The sequence below is a fragment of the Falco peregrinus genome, chromosome 12 (genome assembly GCF_023634155.1).
Source record: "Falco peregrinus isolate bFalPer1 chromosome 12, bFalPer1.pri, whole genome shotgun sequence".
NCBI classification, from domain to species: domain Eukaryota; kingdom Metazoa; phylum Chordata; class Aves; order Falconiformes; family Falconidae; genus Falco; species Falco peregrinus.
Window position 1 is genome coordinate 11,783,240 of NC_073732.1, and position 20,171 is coordinate 11,803,410.

Here is a 20,171-nt window from a genome sequence, read left to right on the forward strand (position 1 = left end):
CACCGGTGCCAGGTGCCACCGCAGTGGCTGCCCGTGGGCTCAGGAGCAAGCAGAGAGGCTCCGAGCACGTGGGGAGAGCAATGCGGGGGGCTGCCAAAGGGGACCGGGGGGCTGAACCCTTCACAGGCCTCCTGCCCCATCATGGAGGATGATACTCTGACACCTGCGACTCAGGAAGGCAACATACTCCGCAGGCAAAACATTTGTGACAGAAATGCCGCTGGCAGCTCTTCGTAACCCCTACAAGCTGTGCAGCTATGGGCAGCACTGACCTGGGCAGGGGGGAGCAGCGGGGGGATCCAGCCCCCGCAGCCGCGGCTCCACGCAAATGGCAGCGAGTGCAGGCAGCCATGGCGGCCGGCTGGGACACAGCCCAGCGCTCCACCGCCGCAGGCCGGGAGAGTACATGTCCCGCCGCCGCTGGTATCTATTCCAGGATGGCAAAAGGTACAAATTTGTTTCAGTAACAGCGATCTTGGCAGGAGAGAGAGGCGGCTCCAGCATGCTTTTTTATATATACATATTTTGGACTCCCACCGAGAGTTATTAGTTATTAAAAAGCAATCAAATGAGGCTGGCTTTGGAGTACATTTGTTAGCCATATGATATCAATTAAGCCCTGGTCTCCTGACTGCAAGGAACTGACATTACCTCATACACAAGCAGAGTTAAATTCCTTCTCTCCTTCTGCCCCTCTTTGAAGTTGGTAATGCCAAATATCTCCCACATTCCCAGGGAAACGCTGCAGTTATCCTGAATATGTGGATGCCTTCAATTTGTAATTAATAGAGCTACATCTCAAATGCTTTTGCTGGAGTACGCAGCAGTGCTGAAGGATTGGCTTGGCCGTACAGTGCTAAAAAGTGTGGTTAGCAGTCGGTGCAGAGTGAAGCGGGGCCAGCCAGCTGAGCAGCTGCCCACCGGGTCCCTGGGAGACACACAGGTGAGGAGTTATGCCGCTTGTTAATTACCACAGATAGCGAGGGTGTTCGTTGCTCACAATGGGTTGGCGCTAAGGGCAAACCTGCCTCCTCTCCATGCTTTGCAAAGCCTAACGCTGCCAGCACTCGCTCCCACGTTGTGGGCCGAGGCAGCCGCGCCACTGTTAGCAGCATCATGTATGGAAGCTGACTGCAGAGTTGGAGGCCATAAACAGGACAGCGAGCAAGTAGAATGTAGCTGCAGCTTTTGCAACTATGAATAAAATTAATATAATCTACTAGCTCCTACAGAGCTATGAAGTGAGTTGGAAGTTTCCACCCTCTCACATTGGAGAGGAGCTTGTATCTCCAACACCACACTTGACACCAACTGGAAACCCTAACAGAAGGGTTAAGACTTGTATTGATGATATGATGTTATATCAAGAGATTTCTACATCTCCCAAATAAGCCTCATTTAGATTTCACTCCAGATCTATCTGTTTGCTTAACAGGCATGGCCTGGAAATGCTGCTGTGATACCGAGCATCAGGACATTGCCCTCTGGTACCTCTGTGGTTGTTAAAATGTCCTGTACACACCCAGTCCAGCAAAGTGATATCAGAATCTACACACAATATTTTGTAGACAAAAGAACGGCTACAGTGAATGCTGTATTTCCTTTTCAAGGCAATCTTATCTCTTCGTGGCTTGTTTTTATCAAGCTTGCCCATTTTAATACCAATGATGCAATTTAAGACTAAACCAGGGAGAATACTTTTGTCAGCCAAGCTGGAAGAGGTTTTGTATCTGTAGTGCAAAATACATATATAGATATACACTCTACCAGAGTGAAAAATAACAAACAATTGCTAAATTAATTGAAACTAATATATTCCAGATTAACAGTTCTCTTGCCAATTAGTGAAAAAATACCTATTATTAATTGCAATGAATGAAAATAGTTTTGTTACAGTTATGTCAAATATACAGATATTTTTATGAGTGAGAAAACTACCATAAAAAAACCTTACTATAAAACATTCCAGTTCAAAACATGGGTGTTCAAGGTTATGAACTGTGGGTTTAAGGGCAGACTTGTTAAAAGCAACAAAGCATTGTGCAACCTTTTTGTAGTTATGTAAAGGAGCTGTACTCTACACATAAACCTGTGTACCTGGCATGGCCTGTCACAAGATTTTATAAATATATATATATATATAAAATATGTATTTTTATGTGTATTATGCATATTATTTATATAAAATTAATACTCGTTGGAAATTATTTAGCTTCTGCTCTACAGTTCAGTTGCAGCATCTTCCTGTTTCTATGACCCGAGATGATTTACTGCCAGGACAGTGCACTGTAGGGGAACACCTACAAAATTTTAGACAGATTCACCACACTCTAGACAAGAATTACCAATATGTCACATGTTCATTATTTCCATCAGCTAGGATCAGGGCTCAAGCATTGCATTTGAGGTTTGTTGTTGGTAAAAGGATTGCGTTTCACAGTCATAAACAAAGTAACTATTTGCAAATCCTACCCTTCCAAGGCCTGTTTTGAAGGGATTGTCACTTCCCCTTCAGGTCCAGTTCCAGGGCTGAGGTAATATTTATGGCTTTGATAAGGTTTCACGCAACTGGACAGAAGCTGAAGAGGAGACATTCCTGGCTGAAGGGATCCAGCTGTCAAACAAAACACCGAGACCAGACAAACCAGGGATGCAGCTGTTTTTACCTTCTCCTGTAACACCTTGCACTTTAAAAAGCCTTTTCAATCATGACCCACAGGATGATGCTCATCTGCACCTTCGCCACAACATATTCTCAGAGGCAGGTCACAGAATCCTCAGAACTGGGCATAACCAAGGGTTCCATGATCTCAGCTGTAACTGCTGTTGCATCAAAAGCTGGCATCCCAGAGCACAGCAACGCAGAGGATGAAAGTTTCCTCATTTCCCACTGTCATAGAGATTTTAAGGAGGGGGTTTCTCTTGAACCTGAGAGGTGATGTTCAAACAAAATTTAGGTCAAGTGCCAGTAGTATCCATGGTGCCCAAGGGAGGAGGCAAAGGCACAGTCCCGTCGCTGCGGGACCCCACAGCGAACACCAACGGCCCTTGGCCACACTCCCATGACCCAAATAGAGAGCCCAGACCCGGCATGGGACAGCAAGCGTAGTGTACAGGAAAAGTGAGCTGTGCAATGAAAGGCAATCTGTTCTGGGGGAGTTGGTTTGTTTGATAGGAAAGGTCAGCTTAAGGGGGAGATAAAACAGAGAATATGAGAGGACACAGCAGTCGTAGAGGTTGCTGACACCTGTGTTTGAGCAAGGAAACTGAAGAAGCTCCACAATCCCTAATGCAGAAAACCTGAGTGAGAAAACCATGGAGGAGTCAACAGGCCAAGTAATGGTACCAACCAAAAGCAGCTTTCTGCAAAACCATGGACCTCTGCCCCAGCTCAACTCATTATTACATTATCTCAGTTTCTGGGTTTCCTCCCCCTGACATAAACTTATTCAAGCCAGGTCTACTTTTACATTATATTTTTGGCTGGTATTCAGTTATCCCCACCATCAGTCTGGTCTCTTTCCCAGCCACATCTTGACTCCCTCATTTGTTACCTGCCCTCAGCTGTTACAAATAGCAGCGGGGCTTACAGAGACAGCAGGAGCCCCCATGCAAAGCCCTCTGGCATTCCTTGAGTGCTTAATACCATGCACTCACCAAACAGATGTGTGTAATCAGCGTGTCTGCCACTCACTGGCAAAATAAAGCTGAGTTAAAGTTGTCCAAATAGCCTTATATCTGACATTTCTGAACTTTAGAGTGCTTGACTTTCTCAAGTCAATGTAAAAAAATCTTGAAGGACAAGAATATTTGTCACCAAGGGGAGGGCGTTAGGAAGAATCCTCAGTCAGCCTCAGGAAGCAGCATTGCCCCAAAACACACTGCCCTCCAGTCTCCAGGGGCTTGTGGCCATATTTCTGCTACTGATGCTCACTGAGCATGAGAAACTGCTAACAAACCACCAGGTTTTCAAATGCTCTGGGTGATTTAAAATTTTTCCACTGGTGCAATTCAACAGCAGTCTCCCCAGTACCAAGGCAGAGGATCTGCCTGGAGTGGAAGCACCACTCTAAGAGAAATATCGAGACTTTTACTGCAACACAGATTGAGTGGTTGGTCCCTATTACAAACTTGGAGACCTATAGGAAGGAAATAAAAATCGGCCACAACATGCTAAGTTTTCAGACTGGGGCACACACAAGCACAAGAGCACGTATTCAGTTGCATAAATAATGGAAGAACAGGAAATAATGGGGTGATTCTGCCCATTAACACTGCATCAGAGTGGAGAATTGTGCACGGGGGAGCAAACAGATTTTAAACAGTTTTAAAGATTTACTACTGACTTCTTTAAAAGTTGCACAGCATGTGCATAACCTATTAGCTCATTGCCATGTTACCGTTGCATTCAATAGCTTAATAGGGTTCACATACAAATTAGGACTTTCCACAGAAAACGAGAACATCAGATGGTCCTGAATGAGATAAATTGGTTTAAAAAGATGTCAACACTTATATTTCAGGTCAGACTCATGAGACTGGAGAAAAAAATCCTCCAATGGGCAGGTATAGGATTACAAGACCATCACTTGTAGCCTGGAGCACAAGCCACTTTCAAAGACCTGATGACACACGAAACAGAACACTGCTCTGCCTGGTGTGGTAATTCCCGGTTACTGGAGACTCATATTACATTTTACCATGTCTTCTTACATTTACATCTGAGAAAAATAGTATTTGCTATCCTTGAAGTGCACACAAGAATTTTTGGCTGCTAACCCATCTAAATGTGAAATTGCACAGCTTGCCTTGGGTTTTCTCCTGGAATTATCCTGCCTGTTCCCGGCGCCTCTGAGCTGCTTCCAGACGAGTATTCCTGATTCCGTGGAGCTGATGGTAAAGCACAGCACACATAGTCTTGAGGCTGTGGTTAACCGATAAACAATTCAGCAAATTGCTACCACTGTCTCAACACTTCTAAAGGCATTAATCTGCACCCCAACATTATTGTTATTACCTTGTCCCTGATAACAGCCAAAATCCAGTGCCTTGAAGCCCACCTATTCACATGCTTTCAGTGGGGCCCATGGGCTCTCAACCTAAGCACTGAAAATCAGAGGTGGGACTAACCTCGTTAAACCTCTCTTTTGACCTCCTTAACAAATACTTTTTATACTTTTTATTTTTAGCCTTTGATACTGGCACTGCCACCAGCCCATCTGAAGATATTCTGAGAAGGAAGCAGGGATGGAGGGCTCCAAGGAGCCTTTAACCCTGTCCCTCTGCAGCCCCACTGGTCCATTTGACCACAAACTCAGCGAGGGCTCACCACTCCGTCATCTCCTCTTTGTCACTGATGGCATCCAGCCTGCCCTCGGCAAGCCAGCACAGAGTGGCAGTGGCAGGAAGGATTGCTCACTGCTGGCCATCCCAAGGACAGGAGCATTGGCGGAACGAGGGCAGGAGCCAGTTCAGCACTGTTGTGCCTTTGGCTGTTGCAAATACTTCTGGAACATGCCTGGACAACAGGTCCCCCAGGAAGCACCAAGTAAGATCAAGGTGGGATGGGGAGAGCGGGGAGGGAAAGTAATACCTACTTTCGGATGTTAAAAAAAAAATAATCACAACATTGGCAAGGACAAATACTTGATCGGAGGTTTGCAAGAGAGCAAATTATATTTTTAAAGCTGGCACGAAGCTTGCCCTTTGCCCCACTGGATCCCACCCAACACCAGCTGAAATCATTTGCCAGTGGCTTGCACTTGGGCTTTCATGTAAGTCAACACTTTACACAAAAACTCACAGTGCAAAATTACCCAATAATCTATTTGTAATAAGTGCCTTTCTATAAAAAGCTGAGCAAATAAGCCCTTATATTTTTAGGAGTATTTTAAATGTTTACTATAAAATTCTATTATGTATTAAACTTAATTACCCAAATTAAATTCTCAATTATTGTACCTGTGTGTGCCATTTTATTTTTTGCTTCGCTAATGCCAGATAGTATAGCTATTCATTTTCATTTTGAAATTTTGATTGCATTTATTCAGTTACTTCGTGTTGGTGGTGAACTATTGATAGAACCTGGTTAAGCTTTACTCTCACTGACAGAGGCCGCATGGGCTATGTACTGCCGGTTGTGGCTGGCAACACGCACTGGGACTGTTTTTGAAGAAAAGCTGCAGTGATCAAACAAATGGGACTGAAAAGTAGTGTCTGCTAGGATCTAATGATGAATCAAAAGCAGATTTCCATTTCAGAGCCAAATCTTTCTTGAAACCAGGTTTTCAGAGATGAAAACATTACATCACCTTCTGGGGAAAGGGAAAGGATACAATCAGAAATTTTAAGGCAAATAAGCCTTATAGTTTGCCAAGCATATGGCAGCCGATGATTACTTTTATTTATGCATTTATGGAACATCTTTTACATTTTTATATCAAGCATAATAACATCCTCCCCCATGCCCTGAGCCTCCAATTTAAACTACTGAAACAGAAAGTTACATTGTTATTTTGTTTTGAAAACTGAGTTACCTGTTTCTCTAAACATTCTAACAGGCATGTATTTTCTGGTAAGCTTAATGATGAGCTCTGCTAGCCATACAAATAATATGAGCATAATTCACTGCAAAGAGACCACTTCATTTACTCTTTGTAGTAGCTGAAAAATCCAGGCATGAAATCATGTTTTCCAGCTATGCTTTTTTGTTATATTTATGGTCTCTTTGGTAAAATCAAAGGAATGCACTTCTGTGTAAGGGGCATAGTTTGAATGGCACAGTAACCATCATGCCATAAAATTTTGAGCTGGGCTGCTTGATTACAAAAGCATGTCCTCACTCCAGCCTTAGCACAACGCAGCTGCTTAAATCACTGGGAGTTTAAAATTGGAGTCACTTGAGAACTAAAATTGCACGTAATGGTAAAATGGTAGACGGTATTAAGCCTGGGCTGCCAATTTCAGAGCAATTTCTAGAAGTCTGAGAGCTTATTGATAAAATTATGGGATGTAGAACACACAGCACTCATTAAACTCATTTTCTTTTGCTTGCATCATGAGATTTTTTTATCTTGGCACTTTTCTGTGGGACTCCTTGCATTTAGAAACAGGTACCAACAAAAGCGCATGGGTGAACAAGATTTTGAGGAATGCAACCTTTAACTTCTGCTGGTTTTCTCCTGAGATCCGCTCTCTGGTACCACATGTTCATTTATTACTGTGTTAGACAAAACCTTGCATTCTGTACTTGCTTAAAAATGTTCATGATGTGACAACCCCATGTAAATTTTCAAGTAGGTAATGACACGCTAACGCAATGACCACCCTCCTTTTCCTTTTAGATGACGTGCTGCAGTATGGCATCCCAGAAACCATCCGTCAGGTGAGGGCCTGGGGCTTACAACATCTGGTACCTCATGCTGACACAGGGCAGCAACATACAGAGGTTGAGCACTGCTGTGACCGCCAGGTTCTGTGCAGTAGGCACCAAGGTAAGGTTTTTTCCACAAGTCCCCCACCTGTTTTTTATGCTTACGCTTATCCATACCGTGTCTCAGTTTTGGCAGCAGAGCCACCTCTGATCACATCATTTCTGGCAGGTGGATGGGGAGCTGGCCTTCCCCCACCATGTCGCTCTCCCCTGGGAGCATGCAGCAGAAAGACCTGACAAGATGACGGTTCATCACACACTAAAACCCATGATAATTGCATTGTTATAATAAACTACAGGGGCTTTTGTCTTTTATTTCTCATTCTCCTCCACAGAAGCACACAGACCATGTAAGCTGTCAAGGATGCCAAGGATGACAGATATTGTGGCTCAATAAAACTCAGTAAAAGCAGGTTTAATAACACGATTTTGCTGCTTTTCTGAACTACAAATACTAAATAGCCCTAAATCTTTTTCTCAAGGTAATTCCCGGATTTTCAAAAGACAGCTAAGACGAGACCCCTCCACCCAAATATTACCTGCTGAAAACACACTCAATACATTTGAGTTTTATCAGACATATATCAGAAAAATGCTGTGGCTGTTAGACAGAGCTAATGTCTAACCATTGCCTCCTCAGGGTGACAGCTCAGAGACCAGGTCTCCTGTCAAAGCATCAGTTACCTCCCATGCAGGGAGGTTTCTGCAGGGTAAAAGCCAGTGCAGAATCTGTCCTCCATCGCTCCTCATAACAACTCACATGGTTTCCACAGGAGAGGCAGTTTAAGGATTACCAGACACCATTACAAGTCTGCTTCTCCTGTTTTTCCTGTACTGTTTAACCCTAATCCCTGTTGCCAACAAAATATCAGCAAATTCAATAGCTTCCAAAATCCTGTGATAACCATGTGACACCTGCAACAATAGAAGGACAAGGAACGGAGCTTGCAGAGTGGTCCTCCTTCCTTACAACCTCAAAACTGTTTAATTAGGAAATGAGTGGAAAGCCACTGCAGAACCAAAGCATCACAGGGAAATAAGGATACTACACTCTTTCCTTTTCAGCGGTTAAATGACCGTAGATTTTTTTCCACATTTGCAGCTATTCTTTCTCTCATTTTTATTAACTCTTGGTGTACATCAGATCAGACCATTCTGATTTCCACCTGCATGAAAGTTACATACATCTTGCATGATCTGACATCACTTGACCTACAAGATTAGAGTTAATTCTGTTTTACTTAATTAACTCTGCTGGACTGATCACACTTACTTCTCTCTCCAGCTAAGATGCATGCAGCTGCTCATCTAAAGCATACAAATTATCTCATAGCCTAGTTATGCTGCTGACACGAGGTCATGAAAAATGTGCCAACAAAACAGAATCCCCAGTGCTCCAGCAGACAACAACGAACCTCATATTTCACTATAACTTGGCAATTAAGTCGGAAGAAATACCTCGGGAGAGGAGCTATTCTCCAGGATTTCAAGCAGAACAAACCGCTGCTGATGAATTAGCTGAGACCCACTGCGGCGCACAGGCAAAACGTGAACCACGCTGAAACTCTTTGTTATTAATGTTTCTCATGGCATAAATCAGGATTTCTGTAAGTAAGGCACAGGGAATGCAGTGACCTGCTGCACGAGACCATGCTGCCTTAGGAAAGCTCGGCACAATTCAGCGTCGCTTCAGCCTGCAAACCAATGCAGCGCTACCAGCCCACCGGTCAGTCCGGCCCGTGGCTCGGCCGAGCTGCAGGAGCACCCCACAGGAGCAGCGTGCCCACCAGTGGCTGCTGTCCCAGAGACGTGTGTGTCAGCCGGGACCACCAGTCCTGTCCCATGCCACCACCCTGACATCAGGATTTCAGTGATCCGAGGCTGTATGGACAGGGTTCCCCTCCTGCATGCACACCAGCAGAGACCTGTAACAAGTCAATTAGCAAGCACTGGGCAAGTAGCGTCGGTCATCCTTCTGCAGAGTGCACAAAGCAGACTGTGGCCTTTCCCACTCTGCTCAGCACACACTAACTGGTAGGAAAAGATGTATTTTTCTGACAGGTCACACACATTTAATCAGAGCATGCTACCTGCAGAAGACACTGCGATGGCCCAGGGAGCAGAGCAGGGTTCATTGGAAGTGACAGTGACCTCCTCCCAGGGACACCGAGGCCAGGCATGGCAGGACGGCCGAGCAGGGATTACGCAGCACCTCCCACAGCAGACCTGGCTCCAGCTCATCCTGGGCCATTCCTTCCCTACCGAATAGCAAAGACTATTAGAAACAGGGAGATGCAAACACCTTTTCTTTGCGTGGCCAGAGTTGACTCAAACAAAAAGAAATCCACCTGGAAACCTCAGAGATGATCAGTCCGCAACCCGTTTAGGAGAGCCTGGGTAGATGTGAAGCACAGTCTATTAGTCAAGCTCCATTTCATATTTCACCTGTTTCTGCACTGGGATAGGCCTGACATCTTTTATGGATATAAAAATATCCCACAGTTGACTATATCATCATTTAACTTTGTTTTTCCTTTCTAGAGGAGTTTCCTTTGAAGTTCCTCTGTGTATTTCATTATTGTCTTGGGATCTGGAAAAGCTGTTGTTACTTGAAACCACCAGATCTGGTATCCATTAAAGATGAGACCGAGCCAGGGAGCACCGGCATGGTACTGAGCACTCCGCCACAACAATTTAACCCAACTGTGCAAGAAAACCTTGATTAAATATACACTCATTAATATGTCTAAAACTATTCCTGCTATCTCTAAATGAGAGGTAACTAATTTGAGATAGCAGTAACTTACTTTTTCACATGCACACGGCCCTTATCAACTTGGAAAAATTACTTGCTTTCCAAGAATGAAATCCACTCCCATCCGTTGTTCCAGAAAATCTATAGGGCCCACAGAAAAACATACCAGCCACATTATGCATTATTCATAGGATTATAATGTTTCCTCTCTTTCCAAGAGCGCTACAATTTACAGGAAAATAACAGAGAATGTAATGCACAGCACAAATCAAAGCACAACAGATAACATTTACTAGTGCTATCTTCCTGCTCTGAGGGTAGAAGCTGAGAAAGGACAGCGATGCTCCAGTCCACGCAGTAATAGCCCCCTGCCCGTGAAAGGGATGCGTGGATGCTGTACCATACGACATGCAGAGTAACTAAACCGCACTCCTCTGCCACTGGAGCTGGGCTGATTCTAAGGGCACGTTTTCAATAGATGCTTCCACCTTGCCAATGTACGTGCACAAACAAGTAGTGGGTGAGCAGTTTTCTCCTGATGAGAAAACATTAACAGCCTTTTCAGATACACCTTCCACCTCAGACATTAAAGAAAAAAGAACAAACACCCTCCAGACATGCCTTCCCATCTTTCTAGCAATAATTGGAAATCATGCCTCCTGCCGACACAACCTAGAATATTCCTGTGCCAGAATATTCCTGTGCTAGAATATTCCTGTGCCAGGCTCGGGCTTTGCCTCCTTAGGCTGCTAGCACAGCGTTAGGATTATCTTCACATAAGGACCTGCTCAGTAGATGTAGAGATTGTTAGTCCAAGTATCCTTGATGCTTCCTTAGCTGAACATTAGAAACTTATTTTCTCATTTCCAGTTTTGCTGAAGAGTTCGCAGCAACCTGTATCTCTTGCTGAGATACAAGACTTGACGCTCCTCTCCCTTTCAGTGGGGTAAATCAGGTATGTAACTATTTGAATTAATTCAACCAGCCGACGGAAAATGAGAATGAGTGGAGACAGTGCCACCTGAGGAGCCCACCAAGCACCCTGTGACAGGCACATCCCACCAGAACACAGCCACTCGCTGCTGCTGCTGCGCACCCCACGAAGCCCCAGCACTGGGCAGGTGTCCAGCCTGCACAAACCCAAGTACCTCCAGGCACCATCCCAGCCCCGTCGCTGCCATGGAAGCTGAGCACATCACATTTATTCATTCCAGTGAAGACTTTTCTATCACTCGGCTGTGCTAGGGGTCTCTGCTGAACCGATCACAGAAAGCTCTCCAGCAGCTTATGCTCACTCCTCAGTCTTCACTGAACCATTTGCTTTGGAGAAGCCCTTCAAAGAATGATGGACTACCCAGGTTTTCACATACCCAGCTCAGGTTCAGACAGCAAAAATCTCAGCTGGCCACCTCCATTATCCCGTAGACACACACTTCCCTGCTGGGGCCCTGCCGTGCCCTTCCAGCCCCCGCACAGTTTTAGCAGCCCACGACTTTAATCCATTCACAGCACATGGTCAGCACATGCACCGTGTCTGTGCTTCCAGCATGTTTCAAAACCCTTTTCAGGGAAGGCACTGCAGAAGACAAGATAACATCTCTCCAAACATACAATGGTTTTCAAGAAATCGTTGTCTCTGCTTTAACAGCCCTGATCAAAACCAATTACAATCCCAAGTGAAGAAACTGTCATAGCACTTACGATGAATTACTGCCACACAAGAGAGGTCTTCCCAAGCTTCAAGCTTAGCCTGTGCAATGTAGCTATAAAAATTCCAACCAACAGCCTGACACACTTTCTCACAGCCTCCTGCAGCCCCCCAGCGACTCCCCTGCCCCAGCCCAGGCTCCTGCAAGCACCATGCCCCTGGCACAGCCCCCCTGCAGCCACGGGGGCACCGGCTGACCCCCGGCTTTCCCCAGCCTGGCTCCGGGGCAGTGCAGAAGTCATGTCATGGAGATAAATAAGCCTTGGGGCAACGGGTAAAAGCAGCCCATGGTGACCAATTGCACAATGAAAGGCAAAAAGCATTTTAATGGACTTTTAACAAAAAGGGACCTTTTAACAAAACACCCTGTATCTGTTTAAAATTACCTTATAAAATAGGTGTAATGACCGTCTCTATTTTCACAAAAGGAGATATTCTCTTCCTGTAAATGGCTGCCAGACTGAACACTCTCGTCTATAGGATAACAACCACATATTTAAGCTATCACTTCCCAATTATACACAACTTAATAACTCACTGCCACAGGGAAAAACGAGCCCAGTTATACATCATTGTTACAGGAGCTAAATGGACATAGAGAAGGCCAGCTCTGGTGGTAAATGGTAAATAATGCATATAGTATATAAAACTTTGCAAGTAGATAGACAAGTTAATTTGCTTCCCACTAAAGCAAAATGACTTTTAAGAAGTAAACCATTTATCTCAACACTAACATGCAAGATTGCCTTCACACATACACCTACAATTGCATATATCCATCATACAGAAAATATTTACTGACAAGCATCATGTTTCAAGATGTGTCTATGTACATGTGTATGTATATATATGCATACACATTTCTACACAGATAATCTTCCAATTTAAATAAAATTCACTGTGAATACATGGATATTGAAGTCTCAAAGCTTCCAAGAATAACATATATATGTAAAGTTTCCTAAGAGACTGATATAGGGTTGCCTCTGTGTCAAAGGCACACATAAATCACATGGCATTTATTTGCACATCTTAGGAAAATTAAATGCAATTCATTGGCAATATCCAACTGCTTTTCCATGTAAAAATGAGGCCACTCACTACTAGAAAGTTAGGGAGTAGAATCAGCTGCAGATGGTTGGGGTTTTTTGTTTGGTTGTGGTTTGGGTGACTTTTACAAACAAAACAAAACATTACACTGTTCTTCGGGGCCTTTATGTTTAAAACATGAAAGAAATGACTCTCTGCTTTTCTCCATTTCCACAGGCAAAAACCCCCATACACATCTAAGTAATTCTCAAGCAACATGTGCTTGCTAGTGCAGCATGTTGCTCTCCCCATAGCACAACTGCTCCTGAGCTACAATCATTCACTCACAGCTCCACTGAAGACTTGGTGGAATGGAAGATATTTAGGCCTTGAAAACTGAACAAACTTACTCCACATAGAGTAACAGTTACTTTCTTTTTTTCTTAAGGTAGTTAGAAAAACCTGTAAAATTCACCTTGACAAAACATCGGTGATGTTGCATATTGATGTTGAGGTGTAATGACCTAAACGTTCTCTACTTTTTCTGCAGTTCTAGTAACACGAACATTCAACCCTTTTCTACTCTCCCTACACACAGAAGAGGGAAAGAAATCCCTCATGTGGTTTTCTGGCTGATGCCAAAGGAACTCGTCAACCCACAGCGGGATGCAGTGAGATCCAGAACTGGGCTCTTTGTAGTTGAAAAGGAAAGCCTTTAGCCAACTGGAAGTGACTTCTGATGGACACGTTATGATTTTCCTTTTCCAACAAATTAATTGAAGGAAACGCTTTAACTTGATGTTTCATTCTGGTATCTATTGGCAACTGATAATCAGTGATAACTGATACACTTGCAGCTTTGGAGTAAAAGCTTTTCTCCTTCATGCAAATGGCATCACACGTTTGGTATTGATAACGCAAAAGGATATGGCCTGAATCCCAAACTATCTAAGGATCCAAACTCATGATACTGGTTATTTTTCAAGTCTCATGTTTTCTAACACAGACTGCAGTTCACATTCCCTCATATTCCCTTGCATGTTTGAACACTTAGAAAATTGCTGGTTTGTGTTTCAAAGGGTCTGAGTTTCTAATCACAAGGTCTAGAATCTTCTCCCTTTTATTTTTATCATTCAGAGTTCTCATGTACTCTACAGCCTCCAAATGCTGAGGAATTATCGCAGATGCCACGATACAAATTATCTTTGTGAGAACTCCCCAACCCACTGTAATTCGGTGCAAGGCCAGCAAGGGCTGCACATACAGCAGCCACCTCCCGTAATGGTCCCTTTAGGGTCCTAATCAGCACCTAGGAACAGAGTTCCAAATGCACATAGGCCACTACCAAACAGGCAAGCCCTGTGTTTCCAAAAGCACCTATTTCTGACACCAAGCCATGAAACAAGACAGTCCAAAACCACAACCGAGTACTCTGCATCCCCATCACTGAGTGAGTTCACCGTGGTGCTGCTAACATCAACACACGATGCCCTGACATGGAGCATCACCATAGACAACGGTCTGCAGGTAACAACAGCTTAAAAATCACACTCCCAGGTAGCTGTGGGCTACAGCAGGGAGTAGCGCCGTAGCCCAGGGCTCTTGCTGGCAGATGCTGCCAGTCACAGACATGACAAGGGGAACAGAGAGACACCACTTCAGGGTGTAAAAGTAAAAGCACATTGAAGCAACCTTTTCCACTTCTGTCGGTTTCAATGTGTTAATTCCAAATAAAGCCAGCATGGTTTGCAGAAATTTAGACAGTCCTTAACAAAGAAATAAATAGAGAAGAAGAAAAACCCCAGCAAGGGTATTCTTTGTATAACCCACGCCTGCAGGTGACTTAGAGAGACAGGATCTTTTCAGCAGATCCCAACATGTCAGAGGAAAGACCATGATTAAAAGCAAAATAATGTTGACATTTCTGTCCAGATGTGCTCTGGCCTGGACCGCTTGGTGAAAAGGGCAGGCTGTGTCAGTCAGAAGGGTCACACTCACCCCCCCACTGCAAGAACACCCCACACCTCTAAGTATTTGCTCCAGAAGTGAAAATCCCAAACCCAAATCATCCGCCGCAGTCCTCCGAGGCAGGCTGGTAGCTCCCTTCTCCCCCTCCCACACTTGAGCAGCCCTAGGTTAAGGGCTGGGACTCACAAGGAAACCTCTCCGCGGTCAGCAGGGACATCTGGCTGAGAGGATGTAACAGGGGACTCCACACGCTGGTTCACAGCAACTTTGGTGGCAGAGCATCCAAACAAGTAAAGAAACTAACACATGATTACAGCTCTGAACAAAAAAACCCAAACAAATAAACAAACAAAAAGTCAAAAGTTGAATGAAGCTTTGCCTAATTCTGCCTTTGGTCAAAAAGACAGATACAGACATGGCAGGACTCAGACTTCTTTTTTTTTGTTGTTGTTGTGACCACCCTATAGCCCATACATGACCCTTTGCTTCCAAATGAGCACTGTGGGAAGAAAAAAATAAATCATTTTTAGAGCCATATTTGTAAAGAGTAGATTATCCAAAGATTCAGAAAGAAACTTTCTGGAAGCTGTCAGCCTGATGTTTTATTCCCCATGCCACCATCTAATGTCATGCGTGAGCCATTCTGCCACCTCCGTAAGCAGGGCAAGATACTGCTCTCACCCAAAATCGCTCATTTCAGCTGGCCAAGCCGGGGTGGGGGAGTATCTCTGCCACCTCCTGCAAAGCAGAAATTATAAATCATGTCCACACAGAGCAAAGTTAAAAAAAATATCTCACAGTAATAATTTACCTAAATATTTAAAAGAAAATAATTTAAAAATGTTAGAGGTAGGACTCATGGAGACTGATGTAATACTAAATAGAAATGTTAACATTTTCATTCCACTAAATGAAATAAACACAGAACCCACAGACATAAAAAGACATGAAAAACCCACACAGTTTGCATTGGAAAGACAGCTTAAAACTCCCAAGCTTTAACTCAAAACATTATTTTTTTTTATTAAAGTATGAATGCATTTATGCTGGAGAATAGTTTACATACATTGTAATGCAACAAGCATATTTTCAAGAGGTGTGGGCCCTCCTCAATGTCTCCCATGCTCAATCTATACGCTTTAACACTGGACTCACACATACACTCACATACAAACACAGACCCACAAAACACAGACACAGAGCTATCTGCTTTGATTAGCTTTCTTTTAAGGCTTCTGTAAGGTGCCCTAGTGCCCCTAACATTACCATAATTACAAACAAAATTGTACAAAGGAGCAGCATGACTTGCAAACTATCGATCTGCTCTCGGCTTTAAAAAATGTCAAGTGAAACAAGTTTTTCCTTTTATTTGAGTTTTATTAAACATCTGCATTTAAGAAAGGCATGACTCTGTATATCTGTGAACAAGGAAAGATATGGGAATCTTAACATGAGCTTCTCAACCAGAACAGATGTTCAAACCTGACTCCTAAGGGACTGTTTCCTTTGATCTTTACAGTAACGCAGCCCTGGCTGTGCGATGAGGCACCACCAGCTCTATCCCACCAGGGCCACTCGGCCAGCAATGTGGAGACCGGTGACACGGAGTTGAGGCTACCATACTCATATCACTTCAGACCTGAGGTTGATGAGAAGTCACAGTTCAAATGCTGACAGACCCAAGTGTCCCTCAACTCTTACCAGTGGGCCCTCCTCCTGCAAAGCACATCAGGGTTGGAACACGCACAGGTAATGGTGCTGGCTCGCTGTACCCCTAGCCGTCACGGAGAATTTTTGCCCACCCCTTTTTGGTATCCTGCAGTATATAGTCTGAAACTGCAGCTACTGGTGTTGGGTGAAAGACGTGGCAGCAGGTATATTAAGAAAATAAGTACAATGAATAAAATAAAGGATAGCATATGATATAATGTGTACATACAAGCATCTTCTTTCATTTTTTTATTTGTGAAATGTGAATTAACTGCAGAATGCCAGGCCGTTAGTCTAAAAGGCTATGTATGGATGTCTTAGCCTACGTACGGTCAAAGGTTTTTTGTGATGCATCACAGAGAAAGATTCTTCGGGAACCATTAGGGCTTTCCATGTTTACTTGCTCTTGTGCATCAGCATCAGCCCCCAGCTAGGAACTCCGCAGAAGCAACTAATAAAATTGCCTGACCAGTCTTGTAAGACAAACAGGAATGAGTCTACTTCATTGGTATGCACCTGAACTACAGAGATGAGAAAGGGACAGTGATGGGTGGGTGAGAGAGTTGGGGGAGGGAGCTTTTTTCCTCACTTTTACAACAGCAGCAGATTTCAATGTAACGTAATTACTTTAATGATGCATATCTGTAGGTACCGAATTGCTCTTTTGATTTAAAAAGCTGGTCAGACAAGTGTTTGGCAGTCCTTTCATTCCCCAGTTTCAATTGTTGCTTATTCATCTATCAGGTCTCATTCCCTAGGCCATTTCTGCCTTTGCTGAACCGCGAATGAGTTCAGTCAGCCATCATCAGATTCAAATTCATGAGACACTTCCTCTGATGAGCTGTTCCTGTGGATCCGGCCATCGCTTTTCATGCTGTGAAAAGTCTTCTTAAAGGCCTCCATCATGGCATGGGCCAGCTTCTTGGCCTCCAGCTTGCTCTCACACTCTACAGCATGGCAGTCCATCTGGTAGGACAAGTCATCGTTGATCTCCCGATAGACCCAAGCAAAGATGTTTGGGCTGACGTTGTGGTCAGCAGTGCAGTAGGCTATACGTGCTACCTGAAAGGTATCCATGTGGACTGTTGCCTCACCTTTGAGGTCCAGATGATGCAGCCAGACTTGGAAAGGGCGAATTTCCAGAAGGGCATTAGCTGGGTAAATATCCTCCCTGGCGAGCGTGTGCTTCTTCCATAATTCAATGACTGGTTTCTCCGTGCAGCCTGACAAAAATTGCATCCCTGTTGTGGAAACCTTACCCAAATACGTAACCTGCAAAGAAGAGCAAAGATAGGTGAAGCACAGGTGGCCGACTCCGGTGTTGCTTTCTGCCATTCCAGGGAACTTTCCTTTATTCAGAAAATAAAAGCATCCCCACATACAAACTCCCCAATTTCCCCATCATTTCCAGTAAAACAGTTTTCAAACTGCTTTCCAGATATTTGCTTTCTCAGATGCTGACTTCAGCATTCAAACCCAGATGTTAAAATTGTTCAGTCTCTGAGTGTCAAGGGATTCACCCTCTCCAGGTCCCCTGGAAAGCCCAGCTCTAGAGCCCGTGACTGTACCCCTAAGCTTACACCAGCAAGTCTAAGTGTCAGTGGAGCAGGCCCCAGGTAGCTGTAACGCTAACCATTTTTTTTCCTTCTACTTTATTCAGATGATTTATTTGTATCGTATTTCAAACATTAATATTAGGATGACTGAGACATTCTCAGTTTGATAATGCAAAGCTGCAGGTGGTCAGAAAAGCATGATCATGGCAGAGAATTTTAAAGCTTTTGAATGTTTTTTTCCAAAATGATCCTGTTTTTCCACCACTTCTGCTGTTTCTACTTAAGTATTAAGCCAGGAATAGCTCAAAGCTGTTCAGAACTCTATCTTTGAGCAGGGCTGAGACATTTATGACATCAATTTAAGGAAATATGCTGTTAAAAAAGTCTAGTGCTAAATCTACCTTAGTTTAATCACATCATCTCTGTGCTGTTCTGTCTAGCTCTTTTGAGTAAATATCATGTTATCCAATCTGCACAGGAAAGCAGGGTGGTTTTAGTGCCCTTATTGTATTTTGTTGACCAAAAATCAAATTTACTGAAGGTCCGTACCAAAACACTGTATTAAGCCTTCGCAGAAACATTGCCCTAAATCTGTGCAGGTGCTCAAGAGGCTTTCTTCCACTTACAGCTGAATGGAAGATTATTTTATCTGGGAAAAGGGATTTTCTCTAGAAAAAGACAGATCAATGCCACATAAATACAATTATGCGGATTATTCTATTTATTGCTGTTGTCAGAACAGTGCACTTAAGAACAACTATATGAAAGCAAAATTGCCTCTAATTTGTCTCTTGCAGCCGTAACTGCTTAAGACAGAATCTTGTGCCTCTTGGTCGATGTCTTATAACCTCATGTGCATTTTACTCCAGGCATTTGGAGAAAAAAATGTAATCACATTCACTTTCCAAACTAATTTCTTCACAATTCTGTATTAAACACAGAGTATCAGCTATTTTTGTTTTGTATATGCTTTAAGAAATGCAAATAAAAATTACGGGATTTTCACATTTAAACACAGCAAAAAAATCATACCCACAAGGAATACAGGATTTGTATTCCATGCAAACACAATTTTCCACAAGAAAAATATTTTGCTGCAAGCTTCATAGGTTTTGTTAAACTCAGAGACCTAAATTAAGCCGTAATTAAGGAAAAAGCTTACAAAACATTATTGGAAGTCTGTGTGGCTTAATCACGCCTGCCAAAAAAGCAATTTCATAGCACTGACATTTCAAAATGGGAAGTCTTATTCTTTGCCTATAAATATTCATGCTTTGCACTGGGAGTATGTTAAATCTTATAAAGCTTTCTACTTTTTGGAACAGTGGGACACACAACAGCTAGAACAGTTAACAAGGCAAGACCTACCAGTGTTTTGCTTTATTTTATTTTAGTAGTGATGAGAGTTGAGTTCCCAAAAGTACTGTAGAATAACCTAAAAGAAAACCTCAGAGCTCACAGTGCCAAATAAATGCATACAAACAGCACATGCAAGACCAACAAGGAATGTGTCTGCAACATACTGTGGGGTATTTCAACATATACCCACAGTCATACTGCTTTGAAAAGATCAAGATCAGTGTGCAAAATTGCACATTCAATATATTCTCTGAAGGTTTGCTCAGCACCATTTCATATTCACAAGCCAGCCAACAAAAGACCAACACACACTGTAAATAAATTGAGCATTTGGGGTTAGATTCAAAGCCCATCACAGTAACAGAAGTCCTTCGCTGACTTCAAAAGAGATTTGTACAAAGCCCTTAAACCCTGAGGAACAGAGAACTAGCCTCTTGCTCACGCTCTTTGTCACCGCCCAAATACAGTTTTGAATTCCCAGCCTCAGCAAAGATGCTGCCACCACTGCAACATTTCTCCCCCCAACTGCTGTTTGGAGACCGGTATCACTTGGAGCCCACAGAAACAAGCGCCTCTCATTAGTGAACAACAGTAAATTCAGGAAATCATTTCATTACACGCTTGTCTGCAAGAGGAAGCTGTTGACAGCACGTG

The 20,171-nt window shown here is 43.5% G+C and overlaps 1 protein-coding gene across 3 annotated transcripts in view; it reads right to left on the reverse strand.

Annotated features, from left to right (window-relative positions):
* Window positions 1-15,889: 15,889 nt before the first annotated feature.
* PID1 (phosphotyrosine interaction domain containing 1) overlaps window positions 15,890-20,171 on the reverse strand; it is a 91,277-nt gene continuing 86,995 nt past the window's right edge. For all 3 annotated transcript variants that reach the window (XM_055817506.1, XM_055817504.1, XM_055817505.1), the window contains one exon: window positions 15,890-17,874. In XM_055817506.1, coding sequence (XP_055673481.1) covers window positions 17,398-17,874 — 477 coding nt within the window. In that variant the 3' untranslated portion in view covers window positions 15,890-17,397. The remainder of the gene's footprint in view (window positions 17,875-20,171) is intronic.